This window comes from Tachypleus tridentatus, chromosome 8, assembly GCF_004210375.1.
Source record: "Tachypleus tridentatus isolate NWPU-2018 chromosome 8, ASM421037v1, whole genome shotgun sequence".
NCBI classification, from domain to species: Eukaryota; Metazoa; Arthropoda; class Merostomata; order Xiphosura; family Limulidae; genus Tachypleus; species Tachypleus tridentatus.
The window spans coordinates 152,312,903-152,338,564 of record NC_134832.1 but is presented as its reverse complement, the minus strand read 5'-3'; the positions used below and the strand labels follow the sequence as shown (position 1 = coordinate 152,338,564).

The 25,662-nt window shown below is 33.2% G+C and overlaps 1 protein-coding gene across 3 annotated transcripts; it reads right to left on the bottom strand.

The window, feature by feature from the left end:
• LOC143223759 (4-hydroxyphenylpyruvate dioxygenase-like protein) lies at window positions 1-24,745 on the bottom strand. Of its 3 annotated transcripts, none has more exons than XM_076452157.1 (6): window positions 24,497-24,745; window positions 16,699-17,339; window positions 11,252-11,436; window positions 8,690-8,841; window positions 4,604-4,725; window positions 1-1,492 (listed from the first exon to the last, which is right to left on the bottom strand). In XM_076452157.1, exons 2-6 carry the CDS (start codon window positions 17,310-17,312, stop codon window positions 1,357-1,359), a joined length of 1,209 nt encoding a protein of 402 aa, XP_076308272.1. In that variant the 5' UTR covers window positions 17,313-17,339; window positions 24,497-24,745; the 3' UTR covers window positions 1-1,356. The 3 variants fall into 3 exon arrangements, with proteins under 3 accessions (XP_076308272.1, XP_076308273.1, XP_076308274.1); XM_076452158.1 differs by lacking the exon at window positions 24,497-24,745 and adding an exon at window positions 24,339-24,490; XM_076452159.1 differs by having other exon boundaries at window positions 1,354-1,492; window positions 4,575-4,725.
• Window positions 24,746-25,662: the final 917 nt, after the last annotated feature.

The following is a 25,662-nucleotide window of genomic DNA, read 5'->3' as shown; positions in this document are numbered from 1 at the left end:
TCTAGCAACTTATTAGGTTTATTTCACTGTTTGAATCTATACACATCAACAGTTTGAAAAAGAAGGAAGCACTTTCAAAGCACCATAACAGTCACTATACAAGACAACTGATGACAAATATAACGATTATACCACTACTACATTTGTCTTGTGTCAGTTGGCCTGATTAACCCTGTTACTGGGAGAAAAAACCTCATCAGCACTGGATAAGGCAGGTGTAGCATGTTTCATGTATCATTACATGATTTAATTTGTTTTTACCCATAGGTTCTTCAAATTAAATATGAAGTGAAAAAATGCACCATGTTAACAGAATGGAAGACTACTAATAATTAAAGAAAACTTGAGAACCCACAAAAACAATATCCTGAGAGCTCTTACCTTCAGCCATATTGAAATCAGTTTCATGACATTTAGTATGAGTTAGTATTTTTTATTTTGTTGGGCGTTTAGCTACATTTTGCTCTAGTGTAGAAATATTTTTATGTAGATATATTGTTTAGTTTGTTTCAACCCAATTCATTGTCAATTATATTGAATGTTGTGTGATAGCTTTTATTATCTAAAATAAATCTGGAATGAAATATATCCTACACATTTTATTTTACGTGTGGTACATCTACGTTTACATTTTACGTGTGGTACATCTACGTTTACATTTTACATGGTACATCTCCAAGTTTACTGCCCAGTCTTTTTTTTGTATAAGCTCTTTTCCTACTTTTCCTTTTGAACTCAAAAAATCCTTTAATTGTAATATGTCAGCATTACATTAAAATAAATGAAGTGCATGTAGTACTTTCTCCATGATCACTGCCACAAGCATACACATGTAGGTACACACACACAAACCTAATTACACATGTTGTTTGTCCTACATGTGATAAGCCATATTCAATCACATATCACAATACAATCTTAAATATTTCCAAGGAGAGTGGAAGCGTTATCTATGAAAATGTACTAACCACACACTAACAGATCTTTAATTTAGGTCCATTTGTGAAACAGAGATAGCAGTCAAACACAACAAACTTTATTTGAAAACATTTCAAGGTTATTTGAAAATTGAAGATTATTGACTAAAAAAAACCATAAATAAAGGATAAAGAATATACAACTCCCTCTACTGCAAACCATTTTTTTATAGTTTTACCAGAATAATTGCTAATGTAATACAAGCTTCTATCATGTTAAAGAGTCATTTTATGTACCCACGTGATTTAAATTTTCTAAGTTCAACAAACCTGAATCCCATATCTCAAGTAGCCCCAAGTCCCTTATTTAACTAATATTGAAATATTACAAACCTCCACAATAGTTAGCTATTACATATTTAGTTTGTCTGTCAGCATTTTACTTTCCTTCTATAGAGCGAGCTAGGGCCATGACATTTCCTGTTCCGAACCCACGTGCTCCATGGCGTTGTAACACCTCCAAGAAAAAAGTCTCTCTGTCAAACAAAGGCAGCGTGAAGATCTGCATCAAGTACCTAAAATTATAACGATTACTATTTATATAGAAATCAAAGTAACTGTATATACACTACACCATTAATTCCATTAGAGACCTCTACATTTCATTTTCATAGCTTTTAAAATTTAGTACACCCTCTGAAAAATAAATACCTTGAAATAATTATATAAAAAAACTCTAGCAAAAAATAAAATTAGCTCTAACATGACGTTTTATAGGTTATGGTTTAATATTGGCATAAGTTTGAAGTTAATTTTATCTATATTTTACTCTGTTTATGGTTAATATATATATACCTACTTGAAAGGCTTACAAAAATAAAAAAAAAATTATGGTTAACAACAAATTACATGCTTCACATCCGACTTTTTAGAGAGAGAATTGTATTGTGTCCTTGTCTACTGTGGACATGTAATCAGCTAATTCAGGCCAAGACAAAGCTGAAAAATAACAATTAAACAACATAATGGCTACTACAAAATACCAGTCTACTGTCCATAGATTCAATACAAGCTTGAGGTCAACAAAATAAATGAGTACTAGAAACAAATATTGTAGATTTGGCTTAATAGCACAATCTGTTTTAGCCCACAGCTAACCACATAGCACATCTAGTCTTTTACTGAGAACACCATAACTATCATCAAAACCACCAAATATCTGTTATCTTCATAGTTAAGTCAGTATTTCCCATCTCAATAAATGAATGCCAGGTTTATTTTTCACGAGTTAGAAGTGTAAGATTTGGGTCAATATATCATTGTTGAATACAATCCACCTCTATAGCCATTAAGCTGTGGTGTGGGAAGACAATAGTATGAACGGATGTACAGGTTTTACAGTGCTTCCAAGAAAAGAAATTAATTCACAACAATGTATTTAGACACAACTAAAAACAGAGTTGTTCATATACAAGACAGAAAATTAAGGCTACACTAAAAATCATTGTGTGTGAGTATCGCAATATATACTAACAAGAGAGGCATGTTAGTTGGTTCTCTTTTAACAAAAGGCATATTTGAGTACCTGCTACAAGAAACTGATGCCCAAATTTTGGCATCCATGTTTAACCACTGTCAGAAGTAGCAGATACACTGTCTGTCAGTATTCACATTCTTTCACAAGAGGGAAAAAACTGATTGATTCTGGGGCTGTCCATAAATTTACATAAATCAGTTTCAGTTTGAAATTTGAAGAAATGTATTTTGTTTTTTCCCACCGCTTGCTGAAAAAATGTTACAAAACTAAATAAAAGATATCACTATATTTAAGTATTCTTCCTCCTAAAAATTAAAATATTTTATAAATTCTTGTTCATTCAATTTCATTGTATTATTAATTCTGTTTATGAATTTAAAATTATTTATTAATGTACAACATTCATTCCTAATAACGTGATTATTGTGTATAACAAACAAATACCAAAAATAACAAAAAGGATTTTGAAGTTTTGAAGAGTTCAAAGAAACCAGATGTGTTTGCAAGTCTGATGAAACGGCCAAACTGTAATTATTAATAAAAACGTTTACGATTCTACAACTGACAAATCATTGAAAAAATGTCTGTACAAGAATATAAATATTAATCCTAAAAGTAAACTTCATCCAAAAGTAAAAGTTAAAAACAGTATAACTTTAACACTTTATGAATAGCAAAGATTAACCCCAAGTAACTTTACCTTACTTAGACTATACGTCTTACTGATAATTCATGAGATTTGGTACAGTTTTAGACTTGCTGTATCTGATACTAAACGTTCAACACATAGTGTAGCAAAATTCATGTAGAAAAACTTGACACTTTTAAGGGATAAAAATATATACATAGTTACGATCTGTTGAAAGAACTAAGCATGTAACAATAGATCAGAAAGATATCTAAGTGCCATTTGATGTTGGATTAGTGTTTACCCATGTAAAAAGCCATGGTATGTTTCAGAAGATGTAATAAAAACATGAAAATTCAGCTTTAGCAATAATTAACACAATTAAACTTCTTGAAACATGTTGACAATTTGTGTTTTCTAATTAACTGTAAAGTTCATAAAGAGAACAAAGGTTAAGTTAACTATGACCTCTGTTATTATGTGGCTTATGGACAATTCTGAAACTGAAGCATTAGATAAAGACTAGAAGACTGGCTGAGATATAGTGGCAGGGTAAAGAAAAATTAGCTACTTTTGTTAATTACATTGACAATTCTATCAAATTTACATGTGAAGTTAAGGAAAACAACAAGGTTAATCATGAGTTATCATTTAACAAGAATGATGGATCTGATAGAAATATGGTTAGAGGTCATGAAATTCTTTAATATCAAAAAATGTAAACTGTACAATTGTATTAGGTGGCGCTTTGTTGTAAGTATACAAATAGGTCTGATGCTTCCATTACATTACACTCCTGAGAATGATGTAGCGAGACGTCAAAACATGTCAAATGTAAGAGAATGTTTCCAGTCTTAAAAGTTTTTTTTTATCCAGTACAGTCTTATTTTTATAATTAATGTGCAATAAATCATTGTTATTGAATTTATAAATCCAGCCTGAAAAATACAAAACTCAATTTAGTTTACAAGACATCTTTCCCCAGTATAAGTACACAAGTCTTAGTGCTATTAACAGGAGGTAATGATGAGGTATTGATATTTGGAACTTCAAACCTTTCAAGTAATTGCCATAGCAATGAATAGCATTTAAATGCCACTTTAAAAAAAAAAAAAGTACTACAAAGTGTTGGTCAAGACCTTTCTAGTGTTCGAGATGTCCGATGAATAAAAACCTACAGTTTTCCATTATAAGAACAATCAAAAGAAGGAAATATAGGCATGAACTTTTAACAGAAATATAGATACTTTAACAATTCACCAAAGTAAATTATATTTTACCCTAACTCATAATAAACCTGTCATGTTCTTAAAAGAGTACAATAATCAATCTCACCCCCACACATACACATAAGTGTACAATTAATAAGGGAAACCTAAAAACATGATGACCTTATTCACATACACACAGAATCACAAACAGCAACAATGTTAAGCTTCTCTTCCATTGCTGTTACTTTAAGTAATACTAAAGTTATAATACATGTTATTACCAGGAATTACTGCATATTACATATCAGACCTGTGTCCAGTGGGATACATCGTCTCAACCGTTGGGTCAGCCTCACTGTCCAATAGGATACCAAGATCCTGTAAAACCTTCAAATCTTGTCCTACTGCATGAACATCCTGTATTATATCAGGCTGAAAAAAACAAAAACTTCAGTAAGAAGCACATTATGCTAATAACAGGAAGGCAAATACATACCTGAAGAAGACAAACCAATCTATTAAAAATACATAGTCTGTTCCCCATCAATAAAGCTTTTACTTTGGCTTATAAATCATTGTTTGCTCAACTATTATAACAAAAACACAACTAAAAATGTCAATCATATACACTTCTTTTGTTATTTTGCATTTACAAAAAAATAAGTGAAACATTTTTAATAGATATAAAACATTTCTAAAAGAAAGGTGTACTTAAATGATATTTTATAAAAGTTCAGACATAAACAAGTACCAAAAATTAATTAACAGAGCTTAAATACTATTATTTAAATCATTAGATTTCCTATTATTTACAACCTTAGTAAGAAGTTTTTGTGAAAAGAACAGATAATTAAATACATTATTCTACAAATGCAATAGAACATTAACATCGTCGAACAGAAATATATTAAAATTATCAGGTTTTATAACAGTATAACCTTAGAAAGAAAAATCTTCCTTATTTAAATGCTTTATGCAGTTTTCAAATTTAACACAATAAATTACACTGCATTTGTCAGGTGATAGTCCTGTCTTTGGAAGAAACAATATGTAATTAACAGAGAAAGATACATTTTATGCTTTGAAATAAATTAAATAAAAAGTTTTTTCCAACTGAGTGTAAATCATATATAATACTAATTATGAAATCATTCCAGATATCCAGGGTATTAATAAGAAATCAACATGAAAGATATCATTATGTTAACACTAAAGATTTGTATAAATAGAATATTTCTCAGTCTTAAAAAGATCTAACATATGTAATATAAAAACAGATAGAAATGCAAATCAAGACAGGTGAAAGTTTATGTTGACTGCTAGAAGAACCTTACTCCTATCTTTTTATAAAATAAAATTGTATAATGATAAATAAAGCAACAACAGTTGAACAAATAAAAAGGAAAAATATTACACACATTAACTGGACTGAACTATGTTTTTCTTTTGTTTGTTTGTAGTTAAGCACAAAGCTACACAAGGGGCTATCTGTTCTGTGCCCACCACGAATATCAAAACCTGGATGATAGCACTGTAATTCTTCAAACATATCACTGTGACACTGAGAAGGGGGACATCTTTCTAGCACAGAAAAAACTCCACCTCAGTTTGATATTGAAAGAAAACATTGATATAATAAATAAGACTACAAAAGAAAAGATGTGAATTTTTTAGTGTAAAAACAAATTTGGTTATAAATATTTTACAATTAAAGTTTTTGCTTTTCTTTTGCAAATAATGATCAATATATAAAATTGTTTATTTGTTGTTGAACAAAACCTGTGCAATGAGTCATATGTACTGAACCCACTGTAGGTGCCAAACCTCGAACATTAGTGTTATATGCCCAAAAGCTCATTACTGAACAACTGGAGAGGGATATATGTTAGCTAATGCACCCGAGATAACAACTGATTTAATACAGTTTCTTGAAGGATCACCTTTAATGATATATTAATTCTTCTTTCTCTTCAACATTTTTGTATAATGTACACTTAAATGAGGAGGTGTTCCAGCTGATAGAGTTGGAGCCAAATGAACTGCCATCCTCAGAATTTTGTCACCAGTTTCCAAAACCAGGAGCCAGCTTAATTTATTACCTATTTAACTGACATTTGTATGACACATGAAATTCTATTTCACCTGTACAGCAAATGAAATATCAAAGATCTAATTTTACTAGTATTAAATACAGATGAGAAAAATTACCAAATGCTAGATTTTGTTCCCAGCAAAAAGTGGACAAATTGAAAAACATGATTTTAGTGAAGCCCAGAGTAGCCTCTGACTTTCATACATTAAATTTAGGAATATATGCCAAAATATTGTTTAGATTACCTAGTCCTCCACTGGTACAGCGGTAGGTTTACAGATTTACAATGCTAAAATCAGTGGTTCAATTCCCCTCAGTGAACTCAGCAGATAGCCCAATGTGGCTTTGCTATAAGAAAACACCCACACCCAGAATACCTAATGAAAAACAAATTTACCGTCATTCCATATCTGTTTTACTCATCTTAAAATACCCAGTAAAAGACCGAGTAACATACTGTTAACTTGAACATCATATCAAATGTGAATAGATGCTCTCATTGTGGTCATTGATCATGACATAGGCAAGTGTCCGATAGTGGATAATTTAGAGTTATGTTGTAAATTGTTCACTGGATAACTTCAGCACGCATTTCAATTGATCCAGAGCTCATAATTAATTATAATGATGCTTCGCTAGCTTCTAATAAGTGTTAGTTTGTTATACTAATGATTATTATAGTACAGTGTTCCAACAATTACTGTGTTTGGTGTATCCAAGCCAGTATGAAGAGCTCTGGATTGAGTGAAAAGTATCTTCAGCAATTGATAGGACAAATGTAGTGTCAACAAATATAATAAGCTTAGCATAACTATAACAAATATAATCAATTATATGACACACATGGTTTTTCTGCATTTAGATGGGGTTCCATATTATTATTATAATATGACATATTAACAACATACTTGTTGTTAAGAGTTGAGCAGGGTTCTAATTTATTATATGAAACACATGATTCTTCAGATTTGGGTGAGGTTCCAAATTATTATATGACACAAACTGATTCTTCATATTTAGGTGGGAGATTCCAAGTTTTGACTGAGGAGGTGATGAGAGTTAGGACATAGGAATTATTAGAGACAACCTTTAACCTGAAGAAATCTCTCTCTCTATTAAGTTGTGCAAGAATAAATGAACAAGATCTTTACTAATAACTGCTTTTAAGATAACAGGACAGAAAAACTTGTTTGACATAGCAATGAACATTTGTGATGATATATTTTACATCAGAGGTCAATTTGTTTATAAATATTTAGTTTTTGTAGGAAAAGTCATTTAAAGACACAAACAGTTAGTTTATCATTTGTTAATATGAAAGAACAACCTGTAGTGGATACGTTAATAGTAAAGTAGTGGAGAAATACTAAGCTAAGTGTTGTATTGTTTTATAAAAGAACTGTTGCTTTTATACAAAGACTGAAACAAGTTGTTCAGTCATTAGAAGCATTTGACTAACATGCTCTTTCAATGGGAAAGCTCAGGTTTGCATTTAACAGTTAAGAGCATTATAATAGTGATTAGGCTTTCAGCATTCAAACAAACCTTTATAATTATTGTACTGTATTATATAAATAGATTCCAGATATTGGGTTGAGGAATAATTCGTGAGCGTTTTTCAAGTTAAAAAAATATATTCATAAATGAAACGTTTTCGCAAAATATTTCATGTCATTTGGTAGATAATTTTTTGCTCTAATAGATGGTGCATTTGATTTTCTTATGTCTTTAATTTTTGCTTTCACTTTCAGCTCATTAAATGGAATGTCAAGTGGACAAAATCGAGCATTTTCGACACCATCTGCTTTTCGCATTTAATTTCTTGCAATTTCGTTTAAAACAATGCATACTATATACCTAGGTATTACATGAAATAAAGTATCATAATAAATGTTTTGGGTGTAATGTGTTCATGCATTGAAGTATTGTATAGTCTTGCATGTAATGCTTGAATGAAATTATTTAAAAACGCTCACGAATTATTCCTCAACCTAATATTTCATTTCACATTAACCTACTCATCTGATGAGCTCCAAGATAGTTTTTGTCTTCAAGGAGGCACTTCATTCTAGGTCTTTGATATTATTTTAAAACATCTTTGATTTTATATTAATAATAGATATATGAAGATCAATTTGACATAGAAGAATTTCTGCAGTCCCAATTGTCACTCAAATATGTTTCTAACAACAATTTTTTATTTATTAATATAATCCATTACTATTTGTATAATTTTTGCAACTTTTCTAGTCAACTAATATCCAATATTGGACCTGAAATATTTAAGTAGGCCTAGTAACTTGCCTGTCTGTAATAAGCTTCTGGTGGTTTCCTAAACATTACATCTCTATTTAACATGTAAGCCACAGTTTCTACCATGTTAGATGTGGTCAATCCAATATGTTGAATTCCTGGACTTCCATGCTCACGTAGAAATGTCTCCACATGTGAATTTTCTATAAATACAAGTTAGACTAAGCCACAATGCAAGACTAAACCTCCAAAATAAATGCTAAGAATTATACAAGAGTTATTCTGTAAATATTAGTTTTATTACTGTCAAGCAAATTCATCCATAAACCATATCAATAAAGTAATTGATTAATCAATAGCATGATTAATTTGATTAGTCAACAAAGTAATCAATTAATCAAAATTAAAGCTTCCTATTACTACTATTTTTGATTATTCATCTATCCAAGTGTCATATGACACTACTGATTAGTTGGATTTAACTGATTAAAAAGTCGAAAAATTAAATGATTATTAAATTCTATAAATTGTACATTTCTAGAAATGTACATTTGTTTATTAAATGTACCTTTTTTTATTAAATCAAATCACATGGATAAAACTGTCTATTAAGGTTTGAAGCTGCAAAGTTGACCAATGAGACAATTTATTTACATTTTAATAAATTATTTATCACATGTAATTAAAAGGTTCTTATACAAGAATAAAATGAAGCCTACTGCATCAAATGTATGCATAAATATAAAAGTCCATTTGCTAATAAAAACAATTTGATATGTAGAAAACCAAGACAATTCCATTAAGATCAGACAATTGACACACAAAGTAGACAATAAACACCAACAAAAAACATGCTTTCAATTACCTTAAATGCCACATGATATACGATGTTAAATACGATTTATTATTGAAGTGTTAATATTTGTGTAGTTGTCAAGCCCTAACAGACATTTTTAATTCCAGTTCTACATGACATCATTTAATAAGCAAATGTCATGCTAAAGTCACCTCGAAGTACCCCTTTTAGTTTGTTTTTCTTCCCTTCTATAAATGTGTTTGCCATATATTTCTATATATCCACCATCTGCATGGTTCCTAAAATTACCACCTTGCCTTGCTAACCTCCATTTGGTTAATTATGAAAAGTACTGGTCAAATAATTGTCCTTGTACCTTTAACCCAGTTAAGTAGGACTGGTATGTAAAATATACTTTTTAAGGGAAAAAACAAAACAAAAATAATTTTTTAGACTACATGAATAAAACACAGTCCATATATATAAACACTTACTGTTTATATATAACTTAAGATTACCATATCTTAATATAGAAATTAATAACTCTGATACATATTTTGAAGTACGTATTTATCATAAACCTACATATCCAGGGCTGTATAGTCATGTAAATAGCTTTACACCTACCAAATACAAAATAAACTTAATTAATAATTTTGTTTATAGAGCTTACTACCTTCTAAGCAAACTTCATTATTTCCAACAACAACTGGGGAAAATTACACATTTATTAATGAAAAATATGTTTCACTTAACCTTGATTAAGTTGGTGAAAATGTCCTTAAATGGAAGTAACAACTCTCAGAAAGTAAGTTATGATATACCCAACTATGCTGTATGTACCAATCAATTATGTATGGGGAAGAGCAGATATGAAGTGAGAAAAGAGACCCTGAACATGATAAATAAAATTACCCAAACATATCTACTTCAAGTGGTTTCTAAATGCAAGTTCATAATATAGAACTTTTATATTCAAACAAGGCTGGTAGATTTCAATGTTTTCATGTTTGTTATTTTATCTGTTTTTGCTGTGGTTGAGGGGATGTTTGTTCAGCTATTTCCTGCTTAAAATAACATAAAAACCATTTACAGTTTATCTTGGACATTAACCCAAATATCTGCAAACAGGTGGGCAGAAATTGTGAAGGAACAAAACACTAAATGAGAATTTGAAAAGTGTGGACAGAGATACTCAGGATTCAAGAAAATGTGCGTGTGTGCGTGGAGAAGTTCTCGGAATTAGAGAAACTGTGTGTGTGTGCGTGGAGACGTTCTCGGAATTAGAGAAACTGTGCGTGTGTGCGTGGAGACGTTCTCGGAATTAGAGAAACTGTGCGTGTGTGCGTGGAGACGTTCTTGGAATTAGAGAAACTGTGCGTGCGTGGAGACGTTCTTGGAATTAGAGAAACTGTGCGTGCGTGGAGACGTTCTTGGAATTAGAGAAACTGTGCGTGCGTGGAGACGTTCTTGGAATTAGAGAAACTGTGCGTGCGTGGAGACGTTCTTGGAATTAGAGAAACTGTGCGTGCGTGGAGACGTTCTTGGAATTAGAGAAACTGTGCGTGCGTGGAGACGTTCTTGGAATTAGAGAAACTGTGCGTGCGTGGAGACGTTCTTGGAATTAGAGAAACTGTGCGTGCGTGGAGACGTTCTTGGAATTAGGAAAACTGTGCGTGCGTGGAGACGTTCTTGGAATTAGGAAAACTATTCATTAAAACCATAGCTAAATAACAACCTCGCACTACATGAGATGTTATTAAAAACACAAAAGTTCTTTCATCTTATACAATCAGCAACTATGATAGGAAACATACCTTGACCAAACAGGGATTCTGCTAAAACAAACATAACACTCTGACCAGTTTTGCCATCAGGGTTTTCTGGCCAAGTTGATGGTGCAGAGGTAAGACCAACCTCAGCACAGTACCAGTACTCCATGGCTTTCAATCTCATTCCAGTTTGACCATCAATGATCAGTCCTTCTTTCACATCATCTTTTCTAGTGAAAATGACCGATTAATCAAAATTTTCAGAACAAATAAAACAATCACAATATTAATTTTCAGAATGATTCTTAAACTAGTCTCACAGCCAATTAAAACAACAATTCATGAATGGCATGATTTTTCTATATAAATATAGGTATTTTAGGATTTAAAAAACAAACTGGCTATCTTATGCCATCATAGTACATATTACCACCAATTTATTTAACAAATCATAGAGACAAAACAGTGTTTTTTTCTGTGTTGACAAATAAAATATGTAGCTAATCAAAACCACCCTATGTTAATTTTCATTAATATCATTATTCTTTTTTTAAAATAAGATATAGCAAAAATGTTATATCTTAATGTTAAATCACCACTTTGTCTCCCTAGAGGCAACTTTCATGTTTTCTCACTTCTTATCCTAACTGGCTAGAAATCGAGGTAACAGAACCAACCGGAGATTGAATGATATTTTGTTGGATGAAATTTTCTAATTCAAATATGTCTATTACCTAATGTGTTGTATAAGTTGTGTTTATTAAGTGGGAAGAAGGACCAGACAAATATTTGAAGACCTGATGTTACCACTGCCTACTGGTATAGGGTGGTTATGCTAAACTTGTAACTTGAAGGATTCATGCTTTTGCTATTGTTAAATGACTTGGACTTTCCATTATTATTTTCATGGAATTACTAATAAAAAACACCTAATAATAGAAACCAATACAACAACAGCATCTCAGCAACTTTCTGGTAAGTTGTATGCCTCTACTGACAGTGTTGTTGAAATGTTGTTACTATATTCTCAGATAAATCAATTTCCCCCACAAGTGTTACATAAACAGACATGCAGATAATCGTAGATTCACTAAGAATTAAAAATAGTTTCTGCACTGTAAAATAAAGAATCATGACAATTTTGAAAAGTGGACAGTTTTTATTGTACAAATGAAAAGCAATCCATGTGCCTACACAGACTCTGGGAAGGTCCTTTCTCCTGGAGTACATTTAACCATTGAGCAAAACTTTCTCTCAAAACGTGATTTTTGAGAAATTAAATATGTCTATCTCCAAAATGTAAGTCCTTCTCATTAACAATCTTGTAGAAAACTGAACTGAGAAAGATCACAAATTTAGCTAATAATATGTCAAGTAAACAGTAACACCTCTTGACTTTTGTTCCACAATGGCATGGGTTGGAGGTCACTTTTGGCCAATGATGAATATACCAGATGCTCCATAAAACAATAGTAAAGAGACTAAAAAAAAAAAGCAACTATAACACAGTAATGTTAATGATTTTCTGTACTGGACACATGTTGTTGTCAAAAGTATAGAAACTAAGTGAACAAAAATGTAATTTGTTTAAAACTTGTACATCACAACAGAAGGTACAAAACCTACAACACGTTACATCACAACACAAAGTACAAACCCATGATGCATTCTCTTTCTTCCATTCTCTTTCTCAGGCTGGCCAAAAATGAAAAAATAAATCATTTTTTTAGTCACAACATGTTCCATGAGCACATTTACTTCATGTTACTCCTAGAAACACTTAAATGAAACATGAACAGGAACCCTTCAATAAATGACCATGTTATTTAAAGCTTAGTTACAAAACACATCAACAGAATAAAGATCAGGAACAAAGTTAAAAGATACAAATTTTCCATCTAAATCTTTAAAATATAAGACAAAAGTGTATTTAAAAACTCTAACACATAACAATGTACAAATACACTCATAAAGAAAGAAGAAAACTAAGTAACAAATACACTAATAAATTAGAATAAAAAAAACTCATCCTAAAAGAAAGATGAAAAAAATAGTGAGCAAAAGAATGACATGAAAGCCTTTTAAACAATTACACTTAAAACTTTTCACTTTACAATAACTGAATTATTTTCAACATAATATTTAAATGAGCATATGTACAGACACAGAGAAAGACAAAAACTATATACTTCAAAGCAGCTGCTCTTTCAGAAATTGGTCACATCCTTAGTAAATTATTACCATCCACAAAAGGAATCAATACATGATTTGAAATCCAATTAAAATCAAGGAAATGTAAAGAAACCTTCACTATCATACATAATGTTCATAAACTTTACAAGAATGAAATACATAGAAATAACCTTTCAAATTTTCATTCTTCCATATATGTTCATGTGTGTCAACAGCCATGGCACATCATTCCAAAAACTGAAGAAAAACAAAATGTACAAAAATAACTTCACATTGAACTAGTAGATATAGTACAATGTATACTTTCATTAATTTTCATGGTCAAGGCTTTGCTCCACTCACTGAAACTCCACTAATAGAGTTTCCAGCACATCTGTTATCATTTGACTACTGTCCATGGAAACCTTGAGGTTTGCACAGACCCTTGTCAAGTTCTTCTTACCTTTGACCAGTCTGTCCTGCAGGTTAAATCTACTCTTGTGTTGCAATAGATGAATGGTCCTTTACCTTAGCTAATCTTTCTACCAATTATAAAGAAACCAGACCTTCTGTTCCTTTAGCCGCTATTTCCTGAACAATGTTTGAACACCAGAATCTGATTTAGTTTGCATTCACCTTCAATGGCTTGGATGAAAGGTCTATTTCCAGCTGTTTCTGCTTTGTTTCCCACAGATTGCAAGTAACTTTTCTACTACCACAGTGATGTAAGAATTCCTGGTCTTATTACTTGTCCCAGATCTCCAGATCAAAGTCCCCTCATTGATGGAAAGAAATGTTGGATGAGCTCTCCGACTCATTTGTTCCATCATCATTTGGGTTTTTTGTGCACTTCATTGACTGGAAGCCTTGTTGGAAACTGCCCTATATTTATTTGTCCCCAAACTGTGTTCTTGGAAACCCCATTTGAATTATGTTTTCTCTCTCTTGGAAAGGGAAAGCCTCTTTGTCACCATTGACTTTTCCAACAAAAATCCACAAACCACCCAAACATTTCAGTGTTAAAATTGAACATTCAATTAATATTAAAGAAAATGGCAAGTACACTATACTTTCTAATAGTACCTTCATCACCATAAACCTAATGTTTATCTACTATTAATGCTGAGATCAGATTCTTTGTCTCAAGCCATCTCGCATCATCTTATTTCTTTCATATTTTCTTATTACTTATCACCATTCTCTGTGCATCAGTGCTTCATGTGTTGCCACACATACATGTATCATACATACATATAGTATCATTACATGATTTATTTAAACCTGAAAGAAATTTGAAAACAGACAGCACAATAAGGAGAATTGTTGGATCTTCCAACCAGTGTGTTCAGAAATAAAACAGTTTATACAGCTTTCTTCTAACTACTGCATGAACAACTTTAGTAATGTCCAAGTCAAACTCACTCATTTTCATTTCAGGCTTCACAAAATAAGTAATCATTGGTAAAGTTCAGACATATGATAACTTTACCAACCATGGGTTAAATAATTGTGTTGCCTTTACTGTAATCCAATCTAAACTCAGCAGGACTTCTTCAGTGACTATAGAACCAGCCCACTATCCTTGAAAATCAAGATAAAATCTGACGAACACTGTGCCATATGGTTTACTCTCATCACTCGGATTCTTGGCATGATTCTCTGAAACCAATGGAAAATGTTTCACATTTTTCAGAAAGTAAGAGATTGTATCATCTTATTGATAATTGATTTTTCTCAATTACATGACTTTCCTAATGTTAATCATCTGTGATGAGGAGAAAACCCACTTGTAGAGAAAAATATGTATGTAAAAAACAGCCGGTATGTGTAGAGAAAGCTCTACGTAGAAGAGCCGGTACGTGTAGAGAAAGCTCTATGTAGAAGAGCCGGTACGTGTAGAGAAAGCTCTACGTAGAAGAGTGAACAATGTTTCGACCTTCTTCAGTCATTGTCAAGTTTACAAATAAAGAAAGAGACAACTGACCAATTGCTGACCACATGTTTGAAGGTGGTTGTGTAATTGAGTGTAGGAATGTAAAGGGTGTGCTTATATGTTGGATTATATTTATTAATATAAATGTAAACCCAATTTGCCTCCTATCAGCCAAAGTTTTGGTACAATTTCTTTCAAAGTTTATTACTCTAAACTAATCCTACTATTTTTACATATGCCTCACCCTAAGCTACCCTCACTCCTATCTGACCACAATCTCTAGCATTTAAAGTTGGAATAACACAAAAGCAAGAAAAACATTTTTGGTAAGAAACATATCATTGAAATATGTTTCAGTAAGCTGTAAAATGCCATAATGAAAGTGTTTCGTGGCTTTGCACAGTGCAATATTTCCTTCAATTATGATCAGACAGTAAAAGGCAGTACCTCTACTAATACCCCATCACCACATATGCTTTTCTCTTCCTGGTTTTAACAACTTTCAGAAGGTGGCATTTAATGTGTCTGCAGTAAGTGTTCCATAGGCAGAACTTGTGGCAACAAATACCCCAATGGGGGGCCTGCATACTTATGGCCCTCATTGGAGACGAATGCAGTTGCCTTGCATTCCAGTCCTGTGGAAGCAGATGCTTGGCATGCCCAAAATAAGGCTGACTTTCCACAGTAGAAGTACATGCAGTACAACTTTCATTGTTGACTTTCCACAGTAGAAGTACATGCAGTACAACTTTCATTGTTGGAGTTGCCACTGCAGTCTGTTGTTAACTCAAAGTATCATAAAAAACATGGTTTCTACAAGACTGCATATGTTCCTTATTCCCAGGTGCATTCACAGAAGTTCAGTGGTGAGTACCTCAATGAACTCATCTCTCAAGGTACCTACTCAACCTGCAGAGACTGGTCTTTTGGTACCAGTCCTCTTCTCAGCACTGAACTCAGCCAGATAAACTCTCCAATTCTCCACAGGATTGAATTTGCAGCACTAAGGGATAGGCCATCTAAACTCAGGACCAGGCACCATACAGCCTGTTTCATAGAACATTCATTTCAGGCAGTAATCTACCAAGAGTGTCTCAGAAATCAATCTAGAGTCCCCTGCAATATGAAATTTCATTTGACTTATCAGAAAAATTTCTAAAATAATTAGTATGATGTAGAATCATGATAAATAATTAATATAATCCAATACTTGCAATGCCCTTTAATCTTTAGTTTACAAATAAAGTGCTATTTCATTATAACAGGGACAATGTTAATGGAAAAGTTTGTGTTCTAAAGTTCGAAATCACTTTGCTAATTGTTTGTTGTTGTTTTTATCATATATACAAGTCTCATTTAAGGTAGTATGGACTAAATAAACACAAACCTGTTCATAAGGAAACGTTTCATGCCAAACACTTGTTCATACCAGTTAAGTATGTAATCTGATTCACCAGGACGACAAACATATGTCACGTGGTCCACATGTGTTACTCCACTTGTTTCTCTAGAATTTTGTACGTTCGAATCTTCTATCACTTGAAAACCTGGTAAGAATGGGCCTAAGTAATTATCTTTATTTATGAGTGTGTGGAAAACATTCCCACAACAAGATTTTATAATTGAATATGTCACGCAACCCCACATATCGCTGACATTACATGGTTCTCTGATTACGTGAGCACCATTCGCTCGAGCGCGTTCTGTTGTTTTCCCTACATCTTTAACGAGTAAAGCTACGTTAAAAACTGTGTCAGTCTCATGACAACATGAAATCGTCCAATTCTCATCAAGACGTGCGTTTTCTCGAAACTTGAAATCTCGTTTTTGAAGTATTTCGTTGATCACAAAAACTGACTGTCCTGACCTAACAACATTCTGTACCACAACTTCTGTTCTTCTTCTTGCATGTAAACGAAAACCAAACTTTTCAACAAAACTTTCTAAAACTTTCCATCCATTCTTCACACAAAGTTCCACATGATGCAGTACCGTGGTCATAGCTTGAGTCAACGTGGGATTTTAATCCTACATAAATGACAAAAACAGTATAGTTATTATTTAATTATTCTCAACAAGTTGTTGTTTTACGAGAAAACTAATTTTGTATGTGTGTTAACTACAGCGTTAGTGAAATTATTAAAATATAATAATGCTTTGTATTATACATTTACTAAATATTTGAAAACGTTATTTTACAAGTTTGGCTTAGATAAGTAATTGGTTGTAGTTTCGAAACACACACACACACACACACATATATATATGAATATATATTCACGCACCCGGCATGGCCAGGTGGGTTAAGGTGTTCGACTAGTTATCTGAGGGTCGTGGGTTTGAATCCCGGTCGCATCAAACATGGGGGCGTTATTATGTGAGGGTCGATCCCACTATTCGTTGGTAAAGAGTAGCCCCAGAGTTGGCGGTGGGTGATGATGACTAGCTGCCGTCCCTCTAGTCTTACACTGTTAAATTAGGGACGGCTAGCGCAGATAGCCCTCGAGTAGCTTTGCGCGAAATTTAAACAAACAAACAAATGTATATTCACAGTATAAGGGAGGAAGAGGTCTAATGTACCTGACCCTCCTGGGTATCAAACATAAATACCCACACAGTGAACTCACAGTATAATGGAAAGTATGATATATATATAACTTCAAATGGACAAGACAACTTCAAGCTCAGACAATAATCAAAAACGCTGCACAAATCAAAAGGATCCTCAGGGCACAGGGTATAATGTGCAATATAAAACGTACCCTAGGTTTCGGAGGTGACTGCGAAATTAGGAACCATATTCCGGTGAGAATACACCGTCTATCAGTCTTAACCTCCCGTCACCAGTCTCACATGAAGCCGCAGACAGTTGTGGGAAAGTGGCCACTCTCCAAAGTAAAGTAGTAAATAATAGATACAACCACTTAGGGGTAGGTATGATAAAACACACTATCTGAGTGATAGCTTTATAAAAGTATTAAAATACAAGCCAATAGAAACATGGATTAAAACTATTTTAACATAAAAGATCCGACACGTTTCCGCAGCCCCTCAATCTCTTTTTCAGGGGATGCCGACAGGTATCAGATCCTATAATTTTTTTTTCTTAATGTTATTTTGGTACTTTAGTTTGATAAATTTGAGCGTTAAGAAACTTGTGCATTGTATATTAAGCTAAAAATGTGCGTCGAAAACAGTTTCTCTTTTTATTTTTGAGCTTACTTTAACAAGAATTATTAGGAATGAAATTGTGTTGCTTGTGAAACACTTCTGAATACATCTAACACCGCCCTCTACATTCCGACACTCAGTTGCACAACCCCTTCCAAACATGTGGTCAGCTTCCGGTCAGTTACCTCTTTCTTTGTGAACCTGACGATGACCAAAGAATGTCGAAACGTTGTTCGCTCTTCTCTGTAAAATATTTTCTCAACCCAAACGAGCCGTTTTTGCATATATATTCTCTACAAGTGGGTTTTCTCGACATCACTGAATAATACAGTTAAATAAAGCAACTATATATATACTTGTTAACGGATACAGTGAAGTACTGATGTCTTACTGTAATTTTGGTAAAATAAAGTTGGTTCTATATACCGGAGTTGATCCCGTTGTTACAAAGAAAAACTGGTTTTTAATTTAAACAAGTCACATAATAATATAAATTCGTAAGAGCATAGAAGGTCTTTCTGCCGGTTTGTTTGTTTTCAAATATTTGCGTAAAACTACCCAAACGTTGTATGTGCTAAGTATAGATAATTTTAGAAATGATATAGAGGTTTGTTTGTTTGTTTGTAACTAGACACAAAGCTACACAATGAGCTATCTGTACTCTACCCACCATGGGTATTGAAACCCGACTTTTAGCGTTGTTTATCTGCGGACAAAATGCTATGCCACTGGGTGAGCTGATGTTGAGGGAAGGTAGAACCAGTCGTAAACTCATGACTAATTGAATATCAGGATTTGAATATCAGCGTGACAATTATATTTTATTTGGTAGCGAAAGACCCGTAGATCCATAATTCGGAACAACACCTTTGGACTACATTCGACAGTTTTCTATAAACTTTGTATTTAAAAAATTATAATAAATGTGATGACAAGAAATATATAATTTTTTTTTCTGATTTTTAACTTGTTTTGTAATATTAATTACCAACATTCCACAGGTATTTCTACATAAATTATAAAATCAATATAAGTGTGTTAAACGAATCAAACTAACAACCAGTTTGCTAAGTAATATTAATGTAATAAATATTGATAACTTCGAACCAAGTAGTAGTGGAGATTACCAGACCCGGTATCATAAAAACTGTGCATTGTTATGGTCTTAGTTATAATATTTAAATAGAAACGCATGTCAGAAGTCAAACAAACACGTGTACTACCAAATATTGACCAACCTAAATCACCCAGTACAATCATTAACAAATGAAGTTCATCTCCTACAGATGGACATGCACATGATTTCATATACTAAGCACTTGGCCCCGCTGAAACCCCTATTCTGGTATTTGTAGTTTAAGTGAATAATGCCTACAGTATCTTCAGCCTTGTATCCGTACTTTTTTTACGCTCCCTATTTGTAGGTGGGTTTTTAAATTCCCAGTTTTGTATTTCTCTTATTCACTGGAACCTATGACTCAAAATTAACGTGGCTACCACATATTAAAAATGTACTGATACGAATCTGGAAAAGAGCAAACTATGCAAGAAGTCTTTCAGGTAAAATCCAAGGAACATCACCAGACAACATACTTAAAATCTACAAAACGTACATTAGACCAACAATAGAATATGCATCACCTGCCTGGATTAACATAGCACCCACACATGTACAGAAACTTCAACGTATACAAAATTCTGTACTAACTTCAGCATACAAAGTACCACGTAGCACCTCAACCACATTCATGCACAAGTATGCAAACATAGATACAATAGCTGAAAGACTCTTGCATAATTCTCTAAAATATTTCAATAAGAATTGGCACAAAAATGACTTAATGTGTGATCTCGACAGATATCACGTACATGATGTAAATGGTACTAAATACCTCTCCCCTTTTAACATATATTTAAGAAATGTAACACAAGCTGGCCACTATGCACTAGACACTTAGTCCTTGTTTCTTTTTATTTTTATAATTATTATTTTCTTTTTTTAATCATTATTATTATTTTTATTTTCTTCTCTTTTTGAATTATTATTCAAGTATTGAATAATAATAATTATTATTACTTTCTTTTCTGTGTGAGTGTTTGTGTTACTACAAGTAGTAGTAGCATTCTCTCAATCGAGAAAAAGGAGAAAAAATACAAAAAAAAATATATATATATATGAAAATACAAAAAAAAAATTAAATGGAAAAAAAAAACAAAAAAAAAAAACTCCTTGTTCGTCCATGCATGGACTGAGCCCTGAAATGGACCTGAGTATGATGTTATACTTTTACTCTGGCCCAAAGCTTTAAAAAAAAAAAAAAAAAAAAAAAACCTAAAGACAGACGCTATAATCGTTCGGGAGGGAGGAAGAGGTCAAATGTACCTGACCCTCCTGGGTATTTAACAACATCAATACCCAAATACCCACACAGTCAAACTTGGAACTTATTCACTGGCCTTTTCATTCAACTATGGACAAAGATTACTTGATATAGTAGCTTACGTTATACATTATAATGATAATACACATAGCTAGCAGCTAGCAGGTAAGGTTCATGATGATTTACTGCAGCTGCTGACAACTTGATCACGTTAGTTTCAATTGTTAAATGTTAAGCTGCAGCTTGAGATTTTTTATGGCGATTAGTTTGATAATACCGTAACTATTTAGAGTAACTACTAGTGTCAAGGTATTTGACCCTTTCCCAATAAAAACCTACAAAACTCAAAATTTCTATACTTTTTACAGATTATATAACTTTTAGTTTTCATGTGTTCAACTCTTTTTGGAGACAAAGAAAAAATGTTCGTATGTATCAATAATAAAATGTGTATTATTTACTACTTTCTACGCTATCTGCATATTCCAAATAATGTACGTGTGTGTATATATATATATATACATAAACATACCGTTAACGTTAAGCAACATTTAGTAGGAACGTTTTAATAGCGCCTTGTGCCAGATGTTGAACTATATATACAGCTTAGTTGTACCACTGTAACGTAGCACACCCTAAAAATTTTAAAACAATAGGTTAAGGAGTCATACTTCATTTAAAAAGCTGAAGAAATATGCGAGGTTACTTGCCTTATAATCGTGTGTACAAGTGAAGTGTATTTGGATTGAAAGAACTAGCTATTTTCAATTTATTAATCAAGGCATGTGGTGGAAATAATGCGTGTTTTACGGCGTAAAGCAACTAAGCTATCTGCGCGTTTCACCATTGAAATAAGCGTCTAAAGAAAGCATTACATTACATAACGTATCATGCGTTGTTAACTATTCAAGTTATTGACTAGTTTTCATAACACATCTTCAGGCAAAGAGATACCAGTAAACAGTTACTTTATAATATTATCTAAAACTTTTTAAAAATTAAAATTCACTAGTTCGAGCCCAAAAGTTAAAGTAAAATTGTACTCAAGGTTAAGTTTAACCATTCTCGAAATGTGCTAAACTCGAAACACCACATTCTCTGTTAACCTTCGATAAACAATGTCCAGTTTTATTTTATCGAACTCAAATTTTCCACTGTTTTCCAAAAGTTGACAAACAAATGGATTTGTGTATGATTTCGGATGCTCGTCCAAACCTATACAAGGACTAGAACTGACTGGAGGAAAGGAAACTAGCCCTCAGCAGCCATCGGTAAATTTTCGGCGCCTCTGAGTAAATGTACGTTATTCTTATAACACAGCCATAAATGGAAATAAAGATGTACCCTAATAATCACGTGCTCAGATGATAAATGTTGGAAAACCGAAAATGCTTTAAACTCAAATTACAGTTAAAGAATCACTAACAAGGCTATCTGGAATACAGACGAAATAATAATAAACAAATTTAAACCACCATAACTGTAATTCATAAATAGCTATGCAAGTTACTGTGACGTCACTACAACACCGAATGTGGTATTATCAGGAAGATAATTTCCTCTATATCCGTAATCTAAAGTCAATTTACAAAAATGATTTAAGTAACGATTACAATACCAGTTTCAAACCACCTTTTTCTGTCTGTAGGACGAATATATTTTTTTGAGTCCAAGTTTAAATGTTCTTAAGGAAACAATCTGCAGTTTTCAACGTGACACACAAAAGGCATTAATGCTGGAGAAAACGAAGACGGAAGTCTTCAAATTTGATAAGTCAAGAAGTAATCACACATAACAAATTTTTATTATGGTATGTTGGTTACTAATTCACCATGGCTTTATTATTATAAACTTTGTTCTGAGTACGTTTTAGTTTTACAGATTAGTAATGAAAATTTAGGATATATTTGTCTCTATTTCTCATACACACACAGGTATATATACTCTTTCAAAAAAAAGAAACGCAAAAGGCAAAATATGAGACACATTGTTAACAACTTTATTCCGGGTAGTTCTGTATAACATGTGTGAAACTTTGCACATTCACTGCTGAACATCCAAAGTCTGCAAAGGCGAAGTCCACGCTCACTAGTTGAAGTTTAACGTCACTCAACGTCAATTACGAGTATGCCCCCTCTGAGCATCAATAACTGCTTGGCATCTCCTGCCCATGGAAGCGATGAGATGACGAATCACATCTTGTGGAATGGCTGTCCACTCAGCCTGCAAAGCTGCTGCAAGTTGAGGTAGAGTCTGCGGTTGAGGTTGTCGCCGTCGCAGACGTCGGTCCAACTCGTCCCAAAGATGTTCGATGGGGTTTAAATCTGGTGATCTGGAGGGCCAGGGAAAAACGTTGATGTTGTGGTGTCTCAAGAAGACAGTGGTGAGTCGGGCTGTGTGAGGACGGGCTTTGTCATGTTGAAAAACGTCGTTGACGTTCACCATGATGGGTTGCACATGGGGCCTAAGAATCTCGTAGACGGTTGCGTACGGTCTGATCGGAAATCCTACGTAGCCCTGGTATGGTTGAGGAAGTAGAAGTCGCAGTGGTGGTCCTATCCCGAAGGTGACGTAACCGAATGTAGCGATCTTGTGTGGGCGTGGCCACAAGTTGATCCATGTTGTTGGTGACGATTCCATAGCATTGCGATGGTGCTTGGGTGGACATTCACAGCTCTGGTAACTTCTGATCGAGATTCGCCTGCTTCCAAGCTATGGAAACCGAGAACCCGTCACTCTTATAGGGATTTTGCACATGTTGCATTTGCAGAACATGCAGATCTCTCAAACAAATTTATTGGACACGAATGCGTTTTAGCCAAAAATCCGATGTTTTCCTCCGTTTTCAAAGTGCCCAACTTTTATTGTCATTTTGGTCTGACAATCAGTGCCTTAACACGTGTAACATCACATACTCTGAGCTTGTAACGTTATTACATATATTTCTCTTTAAAATAAAAAAATATCCCTTTTGCGTTTCTTTTTTTGAAGAGTATATATACAGGGTGTTCGGAAAGTCACTGTGCAGTTTTGAAAGCAGCGATAACAGCATTCATTCAGTCTATTTCAAGCCAGCAACTGATAGCGGTGTTTAGAAACAAAATAAGAAGGATCCAAGTCTGTATTGATGGCAACGGTGGTCACTTTCAACATTGTTTATAATTGTCATTCATATTTACCTCCTGTATTCTATACTGAAACATGTTTTTTTAATAAATATATACGTGCACAGTGACTTTCCGAACAACCTGTATATAAACGCACCGACTGTCTTTAATTGTTTAATGATAATAATATCGAAATAGATTATTTTATAAATATAACTGGATGCCTGTTCAAACTAATTAAAAATTATTAATAATTTATAACTATCACGCAACTCATGTTGCTAAATTAAATACATTTTACTAACAATATTTAACATTTATCATAATGCCTTGTCATTTTTATAACAAAAATAATACATAAAACTTACCATTTCCTTTATTTGTCAAGGTTTTTGTTAAAATACAATATTCAGCCTACTTCTAACATACCCATACAGAAATATCAGTCCACAAACTATACGCTTAACGGGATTTATTCACGCCACTACGTAACAAACTTGGCAGAGATGAATAGGTCAAAACTTACCTCGAGCCACGCACGAAGAAATCTGATGAAACCCGCCTGAAGTTAATAAGATTAAATCCTTACTTTATAAAAAACATAAATGAACCTTTAACTTTTTAAGAAAATTATATACATGGTTACATTCATGTGTATATACGTATTACGTAATTAAAAATTTGAGATTATAAAGCACACTCAGAGCCTGCTCCCTCTTCACGTGTTACGGCGAAACAACCATCTCAAATACCATACAAAAAACCCCACTTTCACGCATGCGCAAGTTTATTATTGAGACACAAAGCGTGCATCTCATTAAAATAATTTTCTAACTCAATCTTTTTGTTTATTACATGCTTAAAAAATAACTGATTTTACACAGACTTCCACTTGTCCATGAAGTAATTCGCAATGACTAGAAACCCACTTGAAGTAAAATGTATTTCAGGACGGCTGGTATGGTTATTAACAATTTTAATAATAAAGCAGAGAAGAACGTTTTGATCTTCCTTGGCTATCTTCTGGTTAACAGAAAGGTTGATGGTCTAGATCAGTGGTTCCCAACCTTTTTTATGCTCCGCACCCCTAAAAAAATTTTAATATGTTCTCGCACCCCTCATAGTAATTATTTATTTAAGAATAAATAAAGAGGTGCGAACACCCCTGGTTGGGAACCACTGGTCTAGATTCATTTTTTGTTTCTGCAAGTCATTTAGTTCTTTATATTTCGAGTGTAACATGGCTTTTAGTAGGGTTTTTTTTCCTGTAAATTACACTCTGTAACACAAATTTTGAATAATGTGCGTTATTTCTTAATTGCTCATGTTGTAAAAGTACAGAAAATGGCCATTATTCCCTTCAAACTTTGCTTTTGTGACTTGTATAATGAAATTTAGAAATTAACCTAATTTCTATGTAAAAACGGGCAAATTTGCACATTTTCATTTACATAAGGTCTGAATAAAACAACATATGAATCAAGTAGTACGCTACGGTGTCCCTGCTGTCCCAAAGGCAAAGATAACAAGGAAACTTGGTAAAGCATTCTTAGAGACCCATCAGGAATGTCACCATTTTGAAGTCTCTGATAACCTCCCAGCCATACTCATCATACTTCAAGGATTCTAGCAAGGTCTTGATGCTGTTGTATTCCTCTTTGAGGTTCACCGAATGAGCCAGAGGAAGAGATG